Source organism: Salvelinus sp. IW2-2015, linkage group LG16 (genome assembly GCF_002910315.2).
Source record: "Salvelinus sp. IW2-2015 linkage group LG16, ASM291031v2, whole genome shotgun sequence".
Classification (NCBI taxonomy): domain Eukaryota; kingdom Metazoa; phylum Chordata; class Actinopteri; order Salmoniformes; family Salmonidae; genus Salvelinus; species Salvelinus sp. IW2-2015.
In genome coordinates, this window is record NC_036856.1 from 9,827,166 (window position 1) to 9,849,227 (window position 22,062).

The following is a 22,062-nucleotide window of genomic DNA, read 5'->3' on the forward strand; positions in this document are numbered from 1 at the left end:
AGTATTCCAAACATGCTCAATGGGTGACATGTCTGGTGAGTATGCAGGCCATGGAAGAACTGGGACATTTTCAGCTTCCAGAAATTGTGTACAGATCCTTGCACCATGGGCCCTGCCAAATTCTCTAAAACAACGAGGGAGGCGGCTTTTGGTAGAGAAATGAATATTACATTCTCTGGCAACAGCTCTGGTGGACATTCCTACAGTCAGCATGCCAATTGCATGCTCCCGCAAAACTTGAGGGATAAAACTGCACATTTTAGAGTGGCCTTTTATTGTCCCCAGCAGAAGGTGCACCTGTGTAATGATCATGCTGTTTAATCAGCTTATTGATATGCCACACCTGTCAGGTGGATGGATTATCTTGGCCAAAGAGAAATGCTCATTAACAGGAATGTTAACAAATGTGTTTCCAAAATTTGAGAGAAAGAAGCTTTTTGTGCGTATGAAACATTTCTGGGATCTTTTATTTCAGCTCATGAAACATGGGACCAACACTTTACATGTTCCGTTTTTATTTTTGTTCAGTGTAGATTGTTGAAAGTACAGAGATAACACATTGGAAATTCAACAAACTTTTGACTGTCTCTGAGTGGTTGAATATACTGTAGGTTGTAATGTCATTGATCAACGTCTCAACCAAATATTACCCAGTTATCCACGTTGAAATGGCGTGGTGTGCGCAGTGGAATTTGCACATAGAAATCTAACGGAATGCACCTTTAATGTGGAATAGGTACAAAGTGAGGTATAAAGTGACTAAGCAATGTAAAAGAAATGTAGTCATTTCAGAGAAAATGGAAATCCAATTTGAGGATGTAAGAGATGAGAAATTGCTCAGAATTGCCCATGCCTTCAGCTGATTGCCTGAAAAGTCCTACCAAAYTGTCTTCATTCAGATTGGTTGAGCAAACCGTTGCAAAGCAATTGATGCTTTTAATAGGAAATAGTCCATCAAAGCCTAAGCTGCATGGTAGGGTTAGCTTGCGAGTGGTGTGAAAATAGATTATGCTTCTGAATGTAGGAAAGGTAAAGTGGGTCATTTTGTGTCACTGCAGAAGATTGCAGTGGCCAACATCCTCTCTGAAACATTACGTTTTTTTTAACCTGCCAACAGTCAGCACGCTTCCCTCCCCAACATTGTGGTTTGTGGTTAAGAGACAACATGTTCTGCCCTTTTATCTGAGAAAGAACAAGAGCATGCAAACATTTTTCGGCCCCAACAGTTTCATTTACAAGAAGAGTAACTGAAACAGGTTTGAGGAGCTGTCAACGGCTGCATGGAACCGTGTTAACAGTCTAGCAAACCCAAGTCTCTTTGGTCAAACGCAGGCTAATCAACCCTGGATTGTCACCTGTTTGGAGACTTTACACACTAACTCCGTCAAGGGGTTGTTGAGGTGATGGAGGCAAAGGAACACTGGTTCTCGCAAGGATTTCTGGTTATTGCTATGGTAATAGCTCAAGGTATGAATCTTTCTCTCTACTCAGTTAGTCTCAGGGGCTTTCGAGTAGCTCTTGGCCCAGCGTCAATTCTGTTCAGCTTATCTCTGTAGTGATACAATTATCATACTACCAAAACCATAAAAGACAAATAAGAAACATTTACTGTGATCGAAGTTTGACATGAGGCTGAAGATTATGGTTAGCTTATCAGGGCAGCATGGTTTTCATAAACAAGAGTTTGTGACAGGGCTGCTACTGTAAATGAACTGTGCAGAAATACAGATGAAAGATATGAATATTATTTATTTCACACTGATAGTTACAATTAGTAGTATTTCAATCAAACGTTTGTAATACCCATTTGTAATTTGGGGATGATTTTGCAAAGTAACATCTAATATAATAATTTATAGAATATATTCTATTCATAATATCTATTAAATTAACTTGACCCTCTCTGGTGAAAGCAAAGAAGTTGTACGGTGGGGTCTGAAATGATTATACTCCAAAATGACACAATACATTATTTACCATTCATTTCTATTGGGCACAAAATAATGTGAAACACAACCGGAACAAACTGTACATGCATCCTGTCACGCCCTGACCTTAGAGATCCTTATTATTCTCTATGTTTGGTTAGGTCAGGGTGTGACTCGGGTGGGAAAGTATGTTTTCTATTTCTTTGTTTTTGGGCCGAGTGTGGTTCCCAATCAGAGGGTCAGGGTTTAGACCTGAGCCAACTCCTCGCACCGTGGGGAGCGTGTAACCGGTCAGGCACCGTGTTATGCGGTGATGCGCACTGTGTTTCCAGTGKGCATTCACAGCCCAGTGCGCTCTGTGCCAGCTCCTCGCATTTGCCGTGCTAGAGTGGGCATCCAGCCAGAACGGATTGTGCCAGCTCAGCAGTCCTGGTCTCCATTGCGTCTCCTCGGTCCAAGATATCRCTCGCCAGCTCTACGCACGGTATCCCCAGTTCACCAGCACCACCCAGTGCGGCCTGTGCCAGCTCCCCGCACTTGCTGTGCTACAGGGGGTATTCAGCCAGGACGCGTTGTGCCAGCTCTACGCTCCAGACCTCCACTGCGCCTCCACGGCCCAGTATATCCAGTGCGCCTTCATAGCCCAGTCCGTCCTGTGCCAGCTCTCCACACTCACCGAGCTAAAGTGGGTATCCAGCCAGGACGCGTTGTGGCAGCTCCCCGCACCAGGCTTCTAGTACGTCTCCTCAGTCCGGTGAGACCTGTTCCGGCTCCACGTACGAAGCCTCCAGTGATGATCCATGGCCCGAAGCCTCCAGTGATGATCCATGGCCAGAAGCCTCCAGTGATCCATGGCCCGGAGCCTGCAGTGATGATCCATGGCCCAGAGCCTGCAGTGATGATCCATGGCCCGACGCCTGCAGTGATGATCCATGGCAAGGAGCCTCCAGCGACGGTCCCCAGTCCGGAGCCTCCAGCGACGGCCCCCAGTCCAGAGGTCCCGGCGACGATCCCTGCACCAGAGGCGCCACCGAAGTGGGGGGAGCCTCAAGCGGAGCGTGGTCTGCGTCCCGCACCGGAGCCCCCACCGAGAGTAGATGCCCACCCGGACCCTCCCCTATAGGTTCAGGTTTGCGGCCGGAGTCCGCACCTTTGGGGGGGGGTACTGTCACGCCCTGACCTTAGAGKTCCTTATTATTCTCTATGTTTGGTTAGGTCAGGGTGTGACTCGGGTGGGAAAGTCTATGTTTTCTATTTCTTTGTTTTTGGGCGAGTGTGGTTCCCAATCAGAGGCAGCTGTCTATCGTTGTCTCTGATTGGGGATCATATATAAGTTGTAATTTTAATTTTGGGTTTTGTGTGATCTTGTTTTCTGTTTAGTGTTTGCCTGACAGAACTGTGCGCTTTCGTTTTCGCTTTTGTTATTTTGTTTGAGTGTTTTTTGAATATTAAAATCATGAACACTTTCCATGCTGATCCTTGGTTCACTCTTCATTCTACAAACGAGAGCCGTTACACATCCAACCATTTTGTAGAGTCACGAGCTTTATTTAGTCATTGCGTGCTAGGATTATGGGACCAAATACTAAACTTTTGACTACTTTAATTATAAAAATCTATTAGGGTTGTCAAATGTTTTWGTTTTTTTAACAAGAATTACTTGTTAAACAAAATCTCTTTCTCTGAACAATTGTATTAGTATAAAATAATAAAAATTCCCAAATGTTTTGCCTACAATAATATACCTCAGTATTTTAATTATTTATTTTATACAGTCATTATTGCTCATCTTTAACAAGGGTGTCAATAATTTCAGACCCCATGTATACATACTACTGAACAGGACAGCAACTCACTGAAATTGTTTTTTAATTTTTATTTAAACACTTTTTAAATTTCCTTTATAAAGGGGCAACTATTAAATGTCCTTCTAGTCCTCTGTGCTACAAGAAAACTGAAAGTGCTACCATCTATACATGTGAATGGGAGACACCTGAGTCTATGAAGAATGCAACCTATGAGCTTTTTTATAGGTAAGTGAACTAGCTATGCATGCTTGGGGACTTTCCATAAGTTACACAGACAGAGAAGTTTTATTATGACACCGGAAACCCGGCAGGTGCTGGGTATGTAGTGGCTAAACAATGTATGAGCAAATGAAGAACTCCTAATTAAAGAGCTACCTGTATATACATTGTAACAATTTTATTATAGCAAATAAAAATAAAATAGTGTTGTGATATGTGAGCGTGTGCACGTTACGTTCACTGGCAGATAAAGCAAGACGGAGAGTTTGACAGTAGGAGGACAGTTAATTCTCAAGCACAAGGCAATATCATCAACCTTAGTAGATCCCCAGGTAATAAAATATTGATCATACAAATATCTGTTCAGTGTGTGAACCAAATGTTGCTCTCATCCTTAATGTTTTCAGCCGCTCCAATTCCACTGAAAGTAGAACCTCATTGGGCAGTAGTAGGAAGAGCTGTATCTGTGTGCAAGACAATACAGTGCTCAACAAAGTGCTGGTGGATATATGGGTGGTCGCTTACATGGGCAACCGGAGCTGCCAGTCACGCAATACCGCTGTTACACTTTCTGAAAGAGGTAAATGATTTAAAAAAAAACTGTTATTCTGTGTAAAATACAGGCTAAGAATCCACTAAGTACTTTACACAACTGACCACGGTACGATTTGAATCCCAAGATTCCTATTGTAATCTTTGTTTTTTGTGTAACATTATTTGCTTTCTCCCTGCAGTTAAGTATGAAGCTCCCCAACGTATGTCTATGGCAAGATCCTCGAGCAATCTTACCCTCAGCTGGGATAACACGAAAGGTAATAAAGGTGCTCAGGGCATTGCACAGACCTTTGGGAGGGCAGGTGCTCAACAATTTTCTTCCAAGATTCAAGAGTTTATGAGAGATTAGCTCGTTTTATGTGTTACAAYTAACGAGACTTACATTTCTTTGGTTTGTAAACACAACCAATCTGAAAAAGCAATTTCTCATATGTGCACGTGCCTGAAGATGCTATCATAGAGGTCAAGTTCAGAAGACTAGAGGAAACCTCAGGGACATGGGTGAGACCTCTTCTTTTCCTTGCAACAATGCTCTCATTCATTATTTTCTGATTAGTTTAGTATTTTGCCTCAATTAATTTGACCTTGTCTCTGTTGGTCTAGAAGACATTTAAGAAAGAAGTCAAACAAGGTGAGCTCCTTTCCGTTTCATTTTAAGATCTTTTGAAATATAAGCAGCCACATTATTGTAATGTTTATTTAGTTATTTTACTGCAGTGTGGGTCTCAATGAAATGGACTATTTGAAAAGTGCAAAGCTATCACTACTAGAGTGAGACTTGCAGTTAACCTGTGTTTGRCTGTACAGCCATGGTCACTCTGGAGAATCTCCAGAACGAATCTGTGTACCAACTACAGGTCAGACAAATGTCCAAGCATGTCAAACATCCCCTGTGGAGCGACTGGACTCCAATCCTGGACGTTCCCACTGGTGAGCAATGGACATTTAAATAGTCTGTGCAGCAGCCTACAGTGAAACTCACCAGGGTTGATGGCAATTCTATTCAAAATCAGTCAATTCTGTTCACATATAGATGATGATTGGAAACAGTGCCAAGTTTTTAAATTCATGAATTGAATTTCAATCTTATTGACTCTATGTCCCGAGATGAAGACATGTTCCTGGCTTTGCCCTTCTAGAATGGATGTACCATTTCTGGTTGTAACTGTCATTTTGCTGCAGAAATCCCAAATCCCCCAGAAGTTAACTGGACAGTAGAGGATTTTAACAATGGTACTCGACTACTCAAGCTGACTTGGGGTGTAAGTTACAAAATGCTACAAAACATTGAAAATTAAGTAACATTCTAGACTCTGCTGATTACAATTAGGCTCAAATTGTGTTTCAAAGAGTTGCATCACTTAAATCTATTTGTGTACCCTTGTGTCTTCCAGACACCACCTTATCCAGTCTCTATGCAGGTGAATTACAACCTTTCTCTCCATATTTGGCCTTGTCTACTAAAGCGAAKGAACTTCACCAATGTCACTACCACTGAGATCAGTGTTTATGTGACTTACTCTGCTGTCAGTGGTGACATTATTGCCTTTAATAAAGTGGGAAAGTCATCCCCGACACATATCCTTGTCCCAGCAAAACATCTTACATTTCCCAGCAAGTGTAAGTAGATGTGTGTGTGTGTCTGCGCTTATGCTTCATTTACCTCTACACAATGATGTTAATTCCTTAAATCAAAATGTTGTAAATTAATTTCCAATTAGCTTGGCCTAATGACAGACTCATCCCACTCAATTATYCGCATGGCTTTATGAAATCCTGCCTGGAGTGGTACAAGTCAACAGACGGAGAAACGCGACCAGAAAAAGTGAATAGATCAAAACTAAATGGAACCGTGAAGAAAAAACTAAAACATGTCAGAAAAAGTAAGGGGGAACTTCACCCCAAACATTTTTGGCGGGAAGATGAGGAAACGTCTGTGTTTGTTTTACTGTGCTTTACCAAGTGTGATAAATCAAGATATACAGGCGGTATGTCTCGCAAACTGAGACAATAAACACGTCTGGTTTTGTTTCAGAGATGGACGACTATGTGCGTTACTATTACCTCGTTCACAAACAAACTGATGGAAAGCCACAATCAACAGAGATGTGTCTCATGTATAAAAAGGAGGGTGGTAAGCTAAGCTCATATAAACAAATCTGACTGTCACAGCAATGCTTGTATGCAGTTCTTTCCTACATAATAATGTATACATTATCTAACACGGATGTCTTGTTTTCAGCACCCAGTAAGGCACCTGATCATTTCACTGCTCCTATTCTTAATGTTACAACCAATTCTGCAATGCTGCATTGGAAACCTATTCCTGTGCCAGACCAGCGAGGTTTCCTTACACACTATGAAGTCTGCTACACAAGGAGAAGCCAAAAAAATGAGTCACACATTGAATCTGGTAAAGTCCTCCTCCTAACTTAATGAGTAGATGCCCTGTGATAAACGTGTAATTTATGTAATTGTGTAATTAATGTATATAGATGAATATCACATGTTTGTCTCTTATCAGAGTGTCACAACAGCTTTGCATCAAAAACAGAGTATCTTGTTCAACACCTGACACCTGGGTCCATCTACAACATCCATCTCGCTGGAGCAACAGCTGCAGGTTCAGGACCAACGACAACTATCCAAATCYTGACAAAGCCTCTACCCCAGTCCATTATTGGTAGGAATTAGGAATGTATTATTTTTATGGCACAGACTAGACCAGAGAACCAGGAAAAAATGTTAAACTATTTTGAAATTATGAGAGTCCACATTCATGTTATAATTGACTTTATCACTCGTGATTTTCACTTTTCAAATGAGTGATATGTGGATGCTGCCTGCATTGTTTTCCCCTACAGACTCAAGATGCTTATCGGAACTCAACAACATAAAATCAAATAAATATCTCCTTTATCTTTTCCAATAAGGTTGGATCATAGCTGGCATAATTGTTTTAATTGCAATATTAATAACAGTATGCTTGTTCATCATCAAGAGGTAAGCTAAAAATATATACTTTTTAACAACATCCGATCTTCAGGAGTAGCAAGAAAGCCTAGTCTTTCAGGGATGAATATTGTTCATTTTCCAATGACTTCAAAAACATTTCACACATCATTCTGAACAGCGTCTATAACTTTTGTTCTAATTCTAAGACATAAAAAAAAGATCTTCCCACCAATACCACGTCCTGTGGTCGTAGAGTCGGTGAATTATCGAGCGAGGAATCAGGTAAGATCCTTTTAACAATTAACATATTTAGGCTTGTGTTCAGACTTTACTGTGCAGAACTCTGCATTTTCCCTAAATGTCCTGCTTTGTAAGAAGCTAGACATGTATTTCAAGTCAGAATGCACGCAGCACATGATTGAACTGAAACAGAATTGAAAGTAGACATCATGTGACATGCTTTGATCTTTTACACTAAATCACAAATGATAAAGTACCATAGTCATGATTGAGCCCTGTCAGGCAGCCATCATAAAAGCTAGGGTTAGTTATTTTGTCTACAGAGGTGCTCAGGTCTATATYAATACATTGGTGGGAGGAAAGCACCTGCTGAGCAAGGAAAGCACAAACATGGTGAGAAGAATCTTCCCTTGGCACTCAGTCGCCACAAACCTTCCATACATTCCACAAACAATAATGCACCCCAAACTTATTAAATAGCTGGTTTATCAACTCAACTTTTTACAAAACATGTGAAACTGATGCGTTATAGGTGTAAAGCATAAATATCTGGTGCACGACTTTGTGTGTGCTTAACTTGAACATTTGTCCAAGTCATGTATTGATGCTGACATCATTGAGACATTGGCATGATTTGATCCTGAATGGGTATCCCTTTGTCTCAACAGAACATGTATGAGGAGGAGGAGGTGCATGAGCTGCAGCTACATGACAACTGCAGCCAAGACCCCAACCCTGAGGAAGCCACTGTCCTGGAGGTGTCTGAGACATACGAGTGTGAAGACACGGACGAGAAGTGCCTGGGAGACTCCAGCACCCCAGTCAGTGACCTGCTGAGCCCTGATTACAAGGGCCAGGTGCTACGTCTAGAAACCCCTGATTCAAGCCAAGGAGAGATTGACTGTATGGTCACCATGTTGATGTACAGGAACGGTCTGGTCTTTGATATGAAAGCATACTCCACCGAGGATGTCGGGATCCCACTTTAGACATCACTGCTGTAGCACTCGCTTGAAGCCTGTAATTATAATGTATGACCCCCTTATTATGGTGTATTATTATGCTCACTTTCTATTGGTCCTGACTAAATAACAGCCATTTTGAGTCAGTTGAGAGAATTGACATATTATAATCCTTAGAATAATACATTATAAAGGTTTATTCTTGTTTCTAACAAGTGCATCCTTTAAGTAAAGCGTTAGCAACACTGGCAGAGTGTGGTGACAGTGGCCTGGCTGGGCCATTTAGCACTTTGTCTTTTCGAATATTCAGGCTAGGTCATTAACAGATAATTATTATATTATTGTGGACATTAAAACTTTTTGGGAATTTTTACCCCCTTTTTCTCCCCAATTGTTAGTAGTTACTGTCTTGTCTCATCGCTACAACTCCCGCACGGACTCAGGAGAGGCCAAGGTCCGTGCGTCCCCCGAAACACAACCCAACCAAGCCAAGCCAAGCCAAGTCGCACTGCTTCTTAACACAGCGCGCATCCAACGTGTCGGAGGAAACACTGTACACCTAGCGACCTCYTCAGCGTGCACTGCACCCGGCCCGCCACAGGAGTCGCTAGTGTGCYATGAGACAAGGATATCCCTGCCGGCCAAACTCTCCCGACGCTAGGCCAATTGTGCGCCGCCCCATGGGCCTCCCAGTCGCAGCCGGCTGCGACAGAGTCTGGGCTCGAACCCAGAGTCTCTGGTGACACAGCAATGCAGTGCCTTAGACCACTGCGCCACCCAGGAGGACCCCTAAACTTATAAGTAATAAGCAAAGTAATATAAGTAATAAGCAAAAACAACATAGACAAAAACAACAGACAACTTAATTTACATACATTTCCACAAACATTAATGGCATCACACTTGCTCAGACCCACATGTTCCCACCGTATCCACACAAACAAAGAGGTGTAATGGGTTGGCACTAAAAAAGATATCGTATAAAGCTTACAGTACTTCATTAAAAAAAAAATGTTTTTACCTTTATTTAACTAGGCAAGTCAGTTAAGAACAAATTATTATTTTCAATGCCGGCCTAGGAAGAGTGGGTTAGGGTTAACTGCCTTGACAGATTTGTACCTTGTCTACTCGGGGATTTGAACTTGCAACTTTTTGGTTACTAGCCCAATGCTTTAACCACTATGCTACCCTGCCGCCCCACTATTCAATGTTTTTAATTATTTTCATTGCATCAGACGTTTCGGCTTTACAGCCTTCTTCATTTTGTCCACACCTAATGTTGTTTCTAACGCTGTGCCCCATGTGACTTCAAATTGTGTTATGTTGTTTCTGTCTGTAGCTGGATTTTTTTCAATATTTAAATAATAAAGCATTTGATTCTTCCATTCTCTGAAAGATGGAGTATCATTTGACTTCCAGTATTTAAGTAATAGCTTCTTCCAGAGGCGCAACTTTCACTGGGGGCGGTGGGATATGACCCCRCCACATTCTAAAATTGCATTTCCCCCCCAGTTTTATCATTGCACTGTGATACAAAAAAAGTGTCATCGGTGTTCTTTATGACCATGCGGACGCCTCAGAGTGGTCGGGTAGGCTGTTTGGCTAACATTAGCTAGCTAGCTGACTAACTGTAGGTATTATTTTTGCCTCACTCACACTAGACCTGAATTAAATGATGAAACCAGCGGCCAAACGTTTCTTGACAGCGCAATGTGAGTTTTTATTAGAGTCAGTATAGCAATATAACGTTATTGATTATGTTAATATAATCTCAGACATAAATTACTGCAGAATAAGACCATCCATAGAACATCCTATATGCCAGTGAAACTGAATAACATGCACTCAGAAATGTACTTCCTCTGCTGGAAGTGTAAAACACAAAAYGGGACATATTTGCAWATGTTATGGTCTTGGGAAGGCTGGCTGAATTCTGGCAAAGCGTAGGTTCTTTTATCTCAGCATGTTAACAGATACTCCCTGTTTTTGTTTGCTTGGAAATGTTGATACCAGAGACTGTTATCAGAAGAAACTGTGTGACCTAGCATTTATAGCACCTAAGAAATGCATTGCCATTAATTGGAATGTTGGTTATGATCCCACATTGTCACAATGGATGGCAGAAATGTCAAGTTATGCATCACTAGATTTGATTCACAACAAGATTAAGGCTGTACTGTGCAACTTTCATAGGGTCTGGGTGGCTTATATAGCACTAGTGGTTCTGGGGGGGGGGGGGGCAGTGCCCCTGTGACAACAATTTTGGACCCCCTTGTGGCCCCCCTAAATGTGGAGTATGAAATAACGTATCTCAGGTCAACAATGTCAGATGACAGATTAAGCAATTTAGGTGTATTAAGTATTGAGTCTTGATGAATTTGCTGATCTTTTTGCAAAAAAAACACAAAAACCGGAGAATACAGTTGATGTGACCTGATACTGAATATGTAATGCAAATGAAAATTATAATGGAAATGCAAATAAATTGTTGAATGATTATGAACATGGTCTTTTGCCTGACCTAACTGGCCCCTCTAACAGTACAACTGGCCCCAGCTTGGCCCCCCSAGTTGAAATGGTCTACAACTGCCACTGTTATATAGAGTAGCCTACTGTATGACAAAACGGGTCTGTATTGAAAATATTATAATTATTTTAGTCGAGCAGTCGCAAATATATAATTTTTTTCATGGCACACGAGACACCTGTGTGATTTGCCCCTGTCTCAGTGGACTAGTCCATTGAGGAGGCCGCAGGATGCCACAGTCCAAGAATATGGGGAGTTTGGCTGATGCACAAGGCACGTCTCACTCCTGCCATTTTGTGGTTATTCATTGTTTCATAATAACTTAATTGGGTGCATTGTTTGCTGTGTCTATCAATTCCCAATTACATACATCACCAGTATCTTAAAGTACCAGTTGTGATACAGCCTGGGATCAAACCCAGGTCTGTATTGACGCCTCTAGCACTGCGACYCAGTGCCTAKGATCGCTGCGCCWCTCGGGAGGCCGTACAGACTAATTTTATGCGCTACATTCTTTAACACTCGCCGGTCCTGTTCTGTGAGCTTGTGTGGCKTGCCACTTCGCGGCTGAGCCCRGATTGCTCCTAGGCGTTTCCACTTCACAGTAACAGCACTTTCAGTTGTCCGGGGCAGCTCTAGCAAGGCAGAAATTTGACTAACTGACTTATTGGAAAGGTGGCATCCTATGACYGTGCCACGTTGAAAGTCACTGAACTCTTCCGTAAGGCCATTCTAATGCCACTGTTTGTCTATGGAGATTGCATTGCTGTGTGCTCGATTTTATACACGTCAGCAAAGGGTGAGGCTGAAATAGCCGGATCCACTAATTTGGGGAACAGTGTGTCAACATACTTTTGTATATATTGTGTAAGTTTCTACATGTCTGGTGAGCCTATGAACAGTAGGGGCTGTAACTCTGAGCCAGATGCTGGATGCTGGATGTGACATCCAGTATAGACATCCAGTATAGTTACATCCAGCATTTGGCTCAGAGTTACATCCAGCATCCTGCACAGAGTTACATCCAGCATCCGGCTCAGAGTTACATCCAGCATCTGGCTCAGAGTTACATCCAGCATCCTGCACAGAGTTACATCCAGCATCCGGCTCATAGTTACATCCAGCATCCAGTATCTGCCTCAGAGTTACATGCAGCTTCCAGCATCCGGCTCAGAGTTACATCCAGCATCCGACTCATAGTTACATCTGGCATCTGGCTCAGAGTTACATCCAGCATCCGCCATAGAGTTACATCCAACATCTGGCTCAGAATTACATCCAGCATCTGGCTCAGAGTTACATCCAGCATCCGACTCATAGTTACATCCAACATCTGGCTCAGAATTACATCCAGCATCTGGCTCAGAATTACATCCAGCATCCAGCATCCGGCTTACAGATGCATCAAGCATCCAGCTATGAGCTCAATGTAACAGACTTCAAAATAAGTCACCCTATACGTCATGTCAAAATTCTGTGATTTCCAATTTCAAAATAAGAGTCCCTCAATTTGTCATGTATGTTTTTTATGTATATTTTATTTCATTTCAATAGTAATATAAAAACTCAGTGGAGAATGTAAAAAATGTTTATTGCCAAGGCACAGATATAAATTAAACTCAATGTCATGCTATTAACCCACCCCTTTGTTTGTGTCAGCCCAACTCATGTTAGGTTGATCCTGAACAGAACAGACGCATCTACGTTTGCATCTAGTATCGTTGACTCCTGCTTTAAATGTGACATTGTCTGAAATACATTCCACAAAGTTATTCCAGTCTCAGCCTCTTCCCTGGGTGAAACAGTGTGAGCTCCCACCAGATATGTACTGTATTAACAGGCAGAGCTCCCCATGCTCTGTTTAAACCTGGTCAACACACGTATCCCTCTACAGCTACATATACAATACCTTTAGAAGTTATTCATACCCCTTAAAAAAAAAAATATATTGTGTTACAGTCTGAATTCAAAATGTATTAAATATGTTTTTCCTCATGCATCTACACACATTACCCCATAATGACGAAGTGAAAACATGTTTTAAGAAATTTTTGAATATGTATTGAATATGAAATTCACAAATATTTCATTTCCATAAGTATTTACACCRCTGTGAGTCTTTCTGYSTAAGTCTTTAAGAGCGTTCCACACCTAGATTGTGCAACATTTRCCCATTATTCTTTTCAAAATTCTTCAAGCTCTGTCCTTAGCTCCATTCCGTTTKTTTTTTGTCCTGAAAAACTCCTGTCCTTAATGATTACAAGCATTACAAACATAGCACGATGCAGCCACAACTATGCTTGAAAATATGGAGAGTGGTACTCAGTAATGTGTTGGATTGGATTTTCCCCAAACARAACACTTTGAATTTGGGAACAAAAAGTTAATTGCTTTGCCAAATGTTTTGCAGTATTACTTTAGTGCCTTGTTGCAAACAGGATGCATYTTTTGGAATGTTTGTATTCTGTACAGGCTTCCTTCTTTTCACTCTGTCAACTACAATAGATTAGTATTGTGGAATAACTACAATGTTGTTGATCKATCCTCAGTTTTCTCCTATCACAGCCATTACACTCTGTGACTGTTTAAAAAGTCACATTGGTCTCATGGTGAAATCCGAGTGGTTTCCTTKCTCTCTGAGTTAGGACAGATGCCTGTATCTTTGTAGTGACTGGGTGTATTAATACAACATCCAAAGTGTAATGAATAACTTCACTATGCTCAAAGGGATATTCAATGTATATATTTTTTTACCCTTCTACCAATAGGTGCACTTCTTTGCGAAGCATTGAAAAACCTCCCTGGTCTTTGTGGTTGAATTTGTATTTGAAATTCACTGCTTGACTGAGGGACCTTAACATATAAGTGTGGGGTACAGAGACGAGGCAGTCATTCAAAAATCATGTTAAACACTATTATTGCTCACGCAATTTATGTGACTGGTTAAGCACATTTTAACTCCTGAATTTATTTAGGCTTTGCCATAAGAAAGGGGTTGAATACTTATTGACTCAAGTATTCCATTTTAAATGAATTTGCCATCATACATTTCCAAAAGCATAATTCCACTTTGACATTATGGGTAGGTCAGTGACCACAAATGAATAATTCGATTTGTAATGCTTTTTAGTTTGACCATCGCAACTGTCAACACAGAAACAAATACCACAACGTAGCACACAGACGTTTATGTAAATGATTAATGAGATACACATAATGAAACAGCATGGTTTTTGGGGGTGATATTAGCAATGCATTCAGCTACAAGACTAACCTAGAGACTCCAGTCAGGATTTATAAAATCATATCAGGAAAGGGTAGCAAAATATGTACTCAACATGTAACTAATCATTAGTTTATGATAAAACATTTGAAATCAAACAATCACTTTCACTAGTCTATCTTGTGAGGGATAGTGTTCTGATGGTTTCCGTTTCATAAACACCTGTCAAAGAGACAGCCTCTTACGTATGTAATTGTGCCATTTGAAGCATTTGGGTCAGGCAGGACCCTTCACAGCAGTGTCTTTTCCTGTCAGTGTGGAAACAGTTATAGACACAACATGGACCATAGCTTCCATTTCACCTTGAGTTCGTGGTGTGTGGCATCCAACCAGCTCACCCATGGAAATGTATTTAAAAAAGCAGTGTGAGTCAACACATGTAAGACATTCAGTGATACTGAGAGCATCAACATGTTTTGCAATATTGTCCAGATAAACATCATTGTGTTTTTGGTTCTCTCAGACTGGGTTTTCYCAGACTGGGCTTCAATGTCCTCTCCTTTATCCAGCAGGATCTGTAGCAGCCAGGATTAGAGGAGGGAAACTTGGCTGACGGACAGTTAGATTACCCTCCAACACCATCATACACAGATACAGACTCCCACTTCTACACAAATGATCAAGTTCCCCAAAATATATAAATATTAAAATATTGCTACGTCGTGTGACGTATATGTGCATCGATGGGTTAGAGGGGGGGCATGGAGGGTGGGYACACTGCGTTGATTGGCGTATGTGCTATGGGTATGGGCGCGGTTGTAGTATTCAACATAGGCACTCTGCTATTCACTGCTACGGTCACAGGGGGAGAGAAAGAGCTGTTAATAAGAGTCAACCTTCAAATTACACTGAACAACAATACAAATGCAACATGTAAAGTGTTGGTTGCATGTTTCATGAGCTGAAATAAAAAAATCCCAGAACATTTCCATACCCACAAAAAGCTTATTTCTCTCAAATGTTGTGCACAAATTTGTTTACATCCTTGTTAGTGAGCATTTCTCCTTTGCCAAGATAATCCATCCACCTGACAGGTGTGGCATATCAAGAAGCTGATTAAACAGCATGATCATTACACAGGTGCGCCTTGTGCTGGGGACAATAAAAGGACACTTTAAAAAACACAATGCCACAGATGTCTCAAGTTTTGAGGGAGCGTGCAATTGGCATGCTGACTGCAAGAATGTCCACCAGAGCTGCTGCCGGAGATTTTAATGTTAATTTCTCTACCATAAGCTGCCTCTAATGTCTTTTTAGAGAATTTGGCAGTACGTCCAAGCCGGCCTCACAACCGCAGATAACGTGTAACCAGCACAGCTTCTTTACCTGCGGGATTATCTCTCTGGGTTGTGTGTGTGTGTGTGTGGGGGGGAGGGGGGCTGAGGAGCATTTCTGTCTGTAATAAATAATAATAAAACTCATTCTGATTAGCTGGGTCTGGCTCCCTAGTGGGTTGGCCTGACTGTCAAGTGGGTTGGCCTATGCCCTTCAAGGCCCACCCATGGCTGCACCCCTGCCTAGTCATGTGAAATCCATAGATTAGGGCCTAATAATTTTATTTCAAGTGACTAATTTCCTTATATGAACTCAGTAAAATCGTTGAAATTGTTGCATGTTGAGTTCATATTTCTGTTCAGTATATAACTACATCATCTTACATTAGAATGTAAGATTAAATTAAAAACCATGTTCAGCAATAAGGAAAAGGATGGGGGACGGAATACTGTGTCTACTTTTAGTTATGAGAAGAGTAAAGAACCAGCTTCTACCGTAACTGCTCACATACCTTCTATGATGTCGTCCTGAGCAGGGGAGGCCACTATGAGTCCGTCAGGGGCCTGAGTGAGGCTGCCCCAACATCTACAGCTGACTCACCATCAGCCTCAGCAGGTCAGGGCAGGAGCTGTCGGGGTAGTCTGCCGTACTAAAGTCTGGACTGCTGGGTGGCCAATGTACGAAGCTGGTCTGCAGGGGCTGCCCCGGGTTATCCTTCAGGCCTTTATGTARTCTTTGTTGAACTACTCCTTGAGGATCTTGTTATTCTGCAGTTGGGCCTTCTCTATGGCTAAGATCCTCTGGCCCAGCTCGCTCAGCTTGCCCTCCGTCTCTTTCACGATGGACTCCAGGGACTCCAGTTAGACCTATATTTYCTGTTGGACTGACCTTTTGTGATGATGGGTGGAGTTGTTGTGATATTGGAGGGTACTCTGTCTGCCTCTTGGTGAGACACCACCATGGCCAGGGCTTGGTATGGAACTCATGGAGCCTGTTAGGTAAGATGTAAGGAAATATTACAAAATTATATTTGGTATCAATATTTGGTATCAACTTGGTGTCAGACAAATAAACATACAAGTTTGTAGAAGTACAGTAGTTGTCTGTTAGTAAACCAGCGGTCCCTACCTGAGAGGTGTCATGGGAGGGGGTGTGAGCTGAGATAGGTCTGGCGCGGGGACCGACAGGATCTTGTTGGGGTAGTTGAGAAGATACGACACCACGATGGTGTGACCACACTTAGCACCTCCTTCTCCTCTTCACTCGCCTTTCCTTCCGTGTCCTCCTCGTCACTGCAGGACGATTCTCAGATCTCTCCAACTGTCAGGAACACCCTTGATTTTGTGGAAATGCACTGCCCCGTTGATTTACATTCAGCTGACTAAGATATTTGATTTGTCCATAAGAATTCCCATTCAGTTCCTGAACTAAGTGGAATTGTGAGTGTAGAGCTCCCTAGGGGAGCCATCCTTACCTTGACTTGACGAGAATTCAGGCTTAGAGATTCAGTTCACTTCATGGATCTCCTTTCTTGCCAAAGTGTGACTGGGATTCAGTGAGATTCCACAATTCAGTCATGTAGCAATGCCCTAGTCGTTCATGTGTTACTACTGCCACCTAGTGGTGCTTTAGATGAGTCCCTTTATGTGTAGTAAACTGTGTAGTAAATGATGCCTTTACAGTTTATATTGTAAATCACAGGTGTCAAACTCATTCCACGGGGGGCCGAGTGTCTGCGGGTTTTCGCTCCTCCCTTGTACTTGATTGATGAATTAACATCACTAATTAGTTAGGAACTCCCCACACCTGGTTGTCTAGGGCTTTATTGAAAGGAAAAACCAAAAACCTGCAGACACTAGGCCCTCCGTGGAATGAGTTTGACACCCCTGTTGTAAATGGTGTCAAGTAATGTCATTGTATAATTGCTGTATATTATTCCTGATATTATTCCTGGCACTCTGCATTCTGCTTCCTCCTATATAGGTCAACCACACAGAAGCACTATCACCTTTCCACATCCACAGTTATGGATCAGTGGTACAGTAGCCTTTCTACTGATCAACCCATAGTCCTATCCATTACACATAACATTTGTAAACTGACCAGAATTTCCTTCTAACTATACAACACAAAAGTAAGATGCACAATGCTTACGATTTAAAGTCTGCAAATGACCTCCCTAAACATGGGTCTTTCTTGACTGTCAGGTCATCATTGCAGCTGGCAATATCAACTAAATAGTAAGAATAAAGAAAGGGAAAAGTTAGGAGCAATTACATAGAAGAATCACATAGGAGGGTCATTGTTGATTTGCTTTCAGTTTCGCAAGAGACCGACACAGAGAGAGAGACAGTGAGAGCGAGGGCGTGAGAGAGAGAGAGAAAGGCAGACAAAGAGAAACAGACACAAAGAGAGATGGAGAGACAGACAGAGACAGCCAGAGAGACAGAGACAGTCAGAGAGACAGACAGAGACAGACAGAGAGACAGCCAGAGAGACAGAGAGAGCCAGAGAGCCAGAGAGACAGACAGAGACAGCCATAGAGACAGACAGCCAGAGAGCGAAACAGAGAGAGAGCCAGAGAGAGAGAGAACATTGATAGGTTTAGGCTACTACATGATACTCTAATTTTCCCTATACCTATCATAAGGTTGCTACTTGCTACAACCTAGCCTATGAATGAAAGTTTACAACATAGAGTCGAGAGGTGACAGACATTGACACCTTCAATACCGCCTTGCACAATCTTGTCTGCATCTAGCTTATCTAGGGTGTAATTATTAGTCCAACAATTTTAAATGAGAGTTTCTATTGGACAAATTCAAATATGTTTATCCCCATTTGTTCCGTTTACTTCCGTTAAGAAACGTTTTTCCACAGAATCGGCGATGAATACACCCCTGATCACATCAAACACAGTTCAGTGTACGTACATACTCCAACCAGAAGCCATGGATTACAGGCAAACATTCGCACTAAGCTAAAGGGTAGAGCTTCCGCTTTCAAGGTGCGGGACTCTAACCCGGAAGCTTATAAGAAATCCTGCTATGCCCTCCGACGAACCATCAAACAGGCAAAGCGTCAATACAGGGCTAAGATTGAATCGTACTGCACCGGCTCCGACGCTCGTCTTATGTGGCAGGGCATGCAAACTATTACAGACTACAAAGGGAAGCACAGCCGCAAGCTGCCCAGTGACACAAGCCTACCAGACGAGCTAAATCACTTCTACGCTCGCTTCGAGGCAAGCACCACTGAGGCATGCATGAGAGCATCAGCTGTTCTGGACGACTGTGATCACGTTCTCCGTAGCCGACGTGAGTAAGACCTTTAAAGTCAACATTCACAAGGCTGCAGGGCCAGGCGGATTACCAGGACATGTGCTCCGGGCATGTGCTGACCAACTGGCAGGTGTCTTCACTGACATTTTCAACATGTCCCTGATTGAGTCTGTAATACCAACATGGTTTCAAGCAGACCACCATAGTCCCTGTGCCCAAGAACACGAAGGCAACCTGCCTAAATGACTACAGACCCGCAGGACTCACGTCCGTAGCCATGAAGTGCTTTGAAAGGCGGGTCATGGCTCACATCAACACCATTATCCCAGAAACCCTAGACCCACTCCAATTTGCATACCGCCAAAACAGGTCCACTTATGATGCAATCTCTATTGAACGCCACACTGCCCTTTCCCACCTGGACAAAAGGAACACATATGTGAGAATGCTATTCATTGACTACAGCAGAAATACCAAACCACATGGTACCAGCTCATCACAGCTAAGCGCGGACTAAAAACCTCCCTCTGCAACGTGATCCTGGACTCTGACAGGCCGCCCCCAGGTGGTGAGGGTAAGTAGCAACACATCTGCCACGCTGTCCTCAACACTGGAGCCCCCAGGGGTGCGTGCTCAGTCCCCTCTCCGTTATCACCTCACCCGACTGCATGGCAAGGCACAACTCCCCTATTAAGTTTGCAGACGACACAACAGTGGTAGGCCTGATACCCGACAATGACATCCCCCCATGCTAGATACGGAGACGATAATTTATAGATCGGCAGGTAGGGTGCCTCTCGAGCAGCTAGATGTCCTTTACCATTCCACCAAGATTTGCTACCAATGCTCCTTATAGGACACATCATTGGACTCTATACTACTCTGTAAACTGGTCATCTCTGCATACCCGTCGCAAGACACTTGTTGATGCTTATTTATAAAACCTCTTAGGCATCACTCCCCCTATCTGAGATACCTACTGGAGTCTCATCCTCCATATACAACACTTGTTCTGCCAGACCCATTCTGTTAAAGGTCCCAAAGCACCACCTCCCTGGGTCCCTCTTCTTTTCAGTTGCTGCAGCTAGAGAATGGAATGAGCTGTTGTCTCTACCTTCTTGCCCTTTGCGCTGTTGTCTGTGCCCAATAATGTTTGCAGCACCCTGGTTTGTGCTGCTGCCATGTTGTTGTCATGTTGTGTTGCTACCATGCTGTGTTGTCATGTGTTGCTGCCATGCTATGTGTGTTGTCTTAGGCTCTCTTTATGTAATGGTGTGGTGTCTCTTTTGCCGTGATGTGTGTTTGGTCCTATATGTACAGTATATATTTTTTAATCCCAGCCCCCATCCCCGCAGGAAGCCTTTTGCCTTTTGGTAGGTCGTCATTGTAAATAATAATTTGTTCTTAACTGACTTTCCTAGTTAAATAAATGTAGAAAAATACAGTCATGTAAAATACAGTTCATATAAGGAAATCAGTCAATTGAAATAAATAAATTAGGCCCTAATCTATGGATTTTACATGACTGGGAATTCAGATATGCATCTGTAGGTCACAGATACCTTAAAAAGGGTAGGGGAGTGGATCAGAAAACCAGTCAGTATCTGGTGCGACCACCATTTGCCTAATGCAGCGTGACACATCTTCTTCGCCTAGAGTTGATCAGGCTGTTGATTGWGGCCTGTGAAATGTTGTCTCATTCCACTTCAATGGCTGTCTGAAGTTGCTGGATATTGGCGGGAACTGGAGCACGCTGTCGTACACGTCGATCCAGAGCATCCCAAAAATGCTCAATGGGTGACATTTCTGGTCTGGTGAATACACAGGCTATGGAAGAACTGGGACATTTTCAGCTTCCAGGAATTGTGTATAGATCCTTGCAACATGGGGTCATGTATTATCATGCTGAAACATGAGGTGATGGAGGTGTATGAATGGCATGACAATGGGCCTCAGGATCTCGTCACGGTATCTCTGTGCATTCAAATTGCCATTGATAAAATGTAATTGTGTTCATTGTCCGTAGTTTATGCCTGCCCATACCATAACCCCAACGCCACCATGGGGCACTCTGTTCACAAAGRTGACATCCGCAAACTGTGAGGCCGGTTGAACATACAGCCAAATTCTCTTAAACGACGTTGGAGGCGGCATATGGTAGAGAAATTAACATAAAARTATCTYGCAACAGCTCTAGTGGACATTCCTGCAGTCAGCATGCCAATTGCACACTCCCTCAAAAGTTTAAACATCTGTGGCATTGTGTTGTGTGACAAAACTGCACATTATAGAGTGGCCTGTTATTGTCCCCAGCACAAGGTTCACCTGTGTAATGTGCATGCTGTTTAATCAGCTTCTTGATATGCCACACCTGTCAAGTGGATGGATTATCTTGGCATACCAGATATGCTCACTACCATTTGAGAGAAATAAACTATTGGTGCATATTCTGGGATCTTTTATTTCAGATCACGAAACATGGGATCAACACTTTAGGTGTTGAGTTTATATTTTTGTGTGTTCAGTCTACATGCCATTCCACATTTATTTTGGGTTATAATGCTCATATAATGCTGAATATATGTTCATTCATACCATTGTTATCAATCAACTGCAMTTCACTCTAAATAATTCTAATTCAGATGCTAATCTGGTTGACGACACTAGCTAGCTAAATTGGCTAGCTAACCAAACCATTATGATGGTTATCTAGCATACTAGCTAGCCCGACTGCTACATCAGCAATAACAGCCGAGTGTAATCTTAACGAATGCCTTAAACAGCAGTCCAAAACTACATATATGCCTGTTTAAATATATATATATATATAAAACCACTGCACAGATATAACAAGGAGCAGAAGTGTAATCAGCTAGCTCAACGGATTTCACAGTGATTTGCATTTGACTGTGCATTTCATAATATATATATATATATATATTATGAAATGCACAGTCAAATGCAAATCACTGTGAAATCCGTTGAGCTAGCTGATTACACTTCTGCTCCTTGTTATATCTGTGCAGTGG

At 42.3% G+C, this 22,062-nt stretch overlaps 1 protein-coding gene across 5 annotated transcripts; it reads left to right on the top strand.

Moving 5' to 3' along the window:
- The first annotated feature begins 1,209 nt into the window (after nt 1-1,209).
- il12rb1 (interleukin 12 receptor subunit beta 1) lies at nt 1,210-11,170 on the top strand. 5 transcript variants are annotated; one of them, XM_024003578.2, is made up of 17 exons: nt 1,211-1,467; nt 3,838-3,961; nt 4,363-4,535; nt 4,690-4,767; nt 4,959-5,011; nt 5,114-5,141; nt 5,318-5,440; nt 5,693-5,772; nt 5,905-6,130; nt 6,232-6,393; nt 6,546-6,644; nt 6,753-6,923; nt 7,035-7,193; nt 7,444-7,513; nt 7,672-7,747; nt 8,374-8,736; nt 9,066-11,170. In XM_024003578.2, the coding sequence occupies exons 1-16, from the start codon at nt 1,404-1,406 to the stop codon at nt 8,692-8,694; spliced, it is 2,007 nt and encodes a 668-aa protein (XP_023859346.1). In that variant the 5' UTR covers nt 1,211-1,403; the 3' UTR covers nt 8,695-8,736; nt 9,066-11,170. The 5 variants fall into 5 exon arrangements, with proteins under 5 accessions (XP_070303610.1, XP_023859346.1, XP_023859345.1 ...); XM_024003577.2 differs by having other exon boundaries at nt 8,374-11,170; XM_024003579.2 differs by having other exon boundaries at nt 3,879-3,961; nt 8,374-11,170.
- Nucleotides 11,171-22,062: the final 10,892 nt, after the last annotated feature.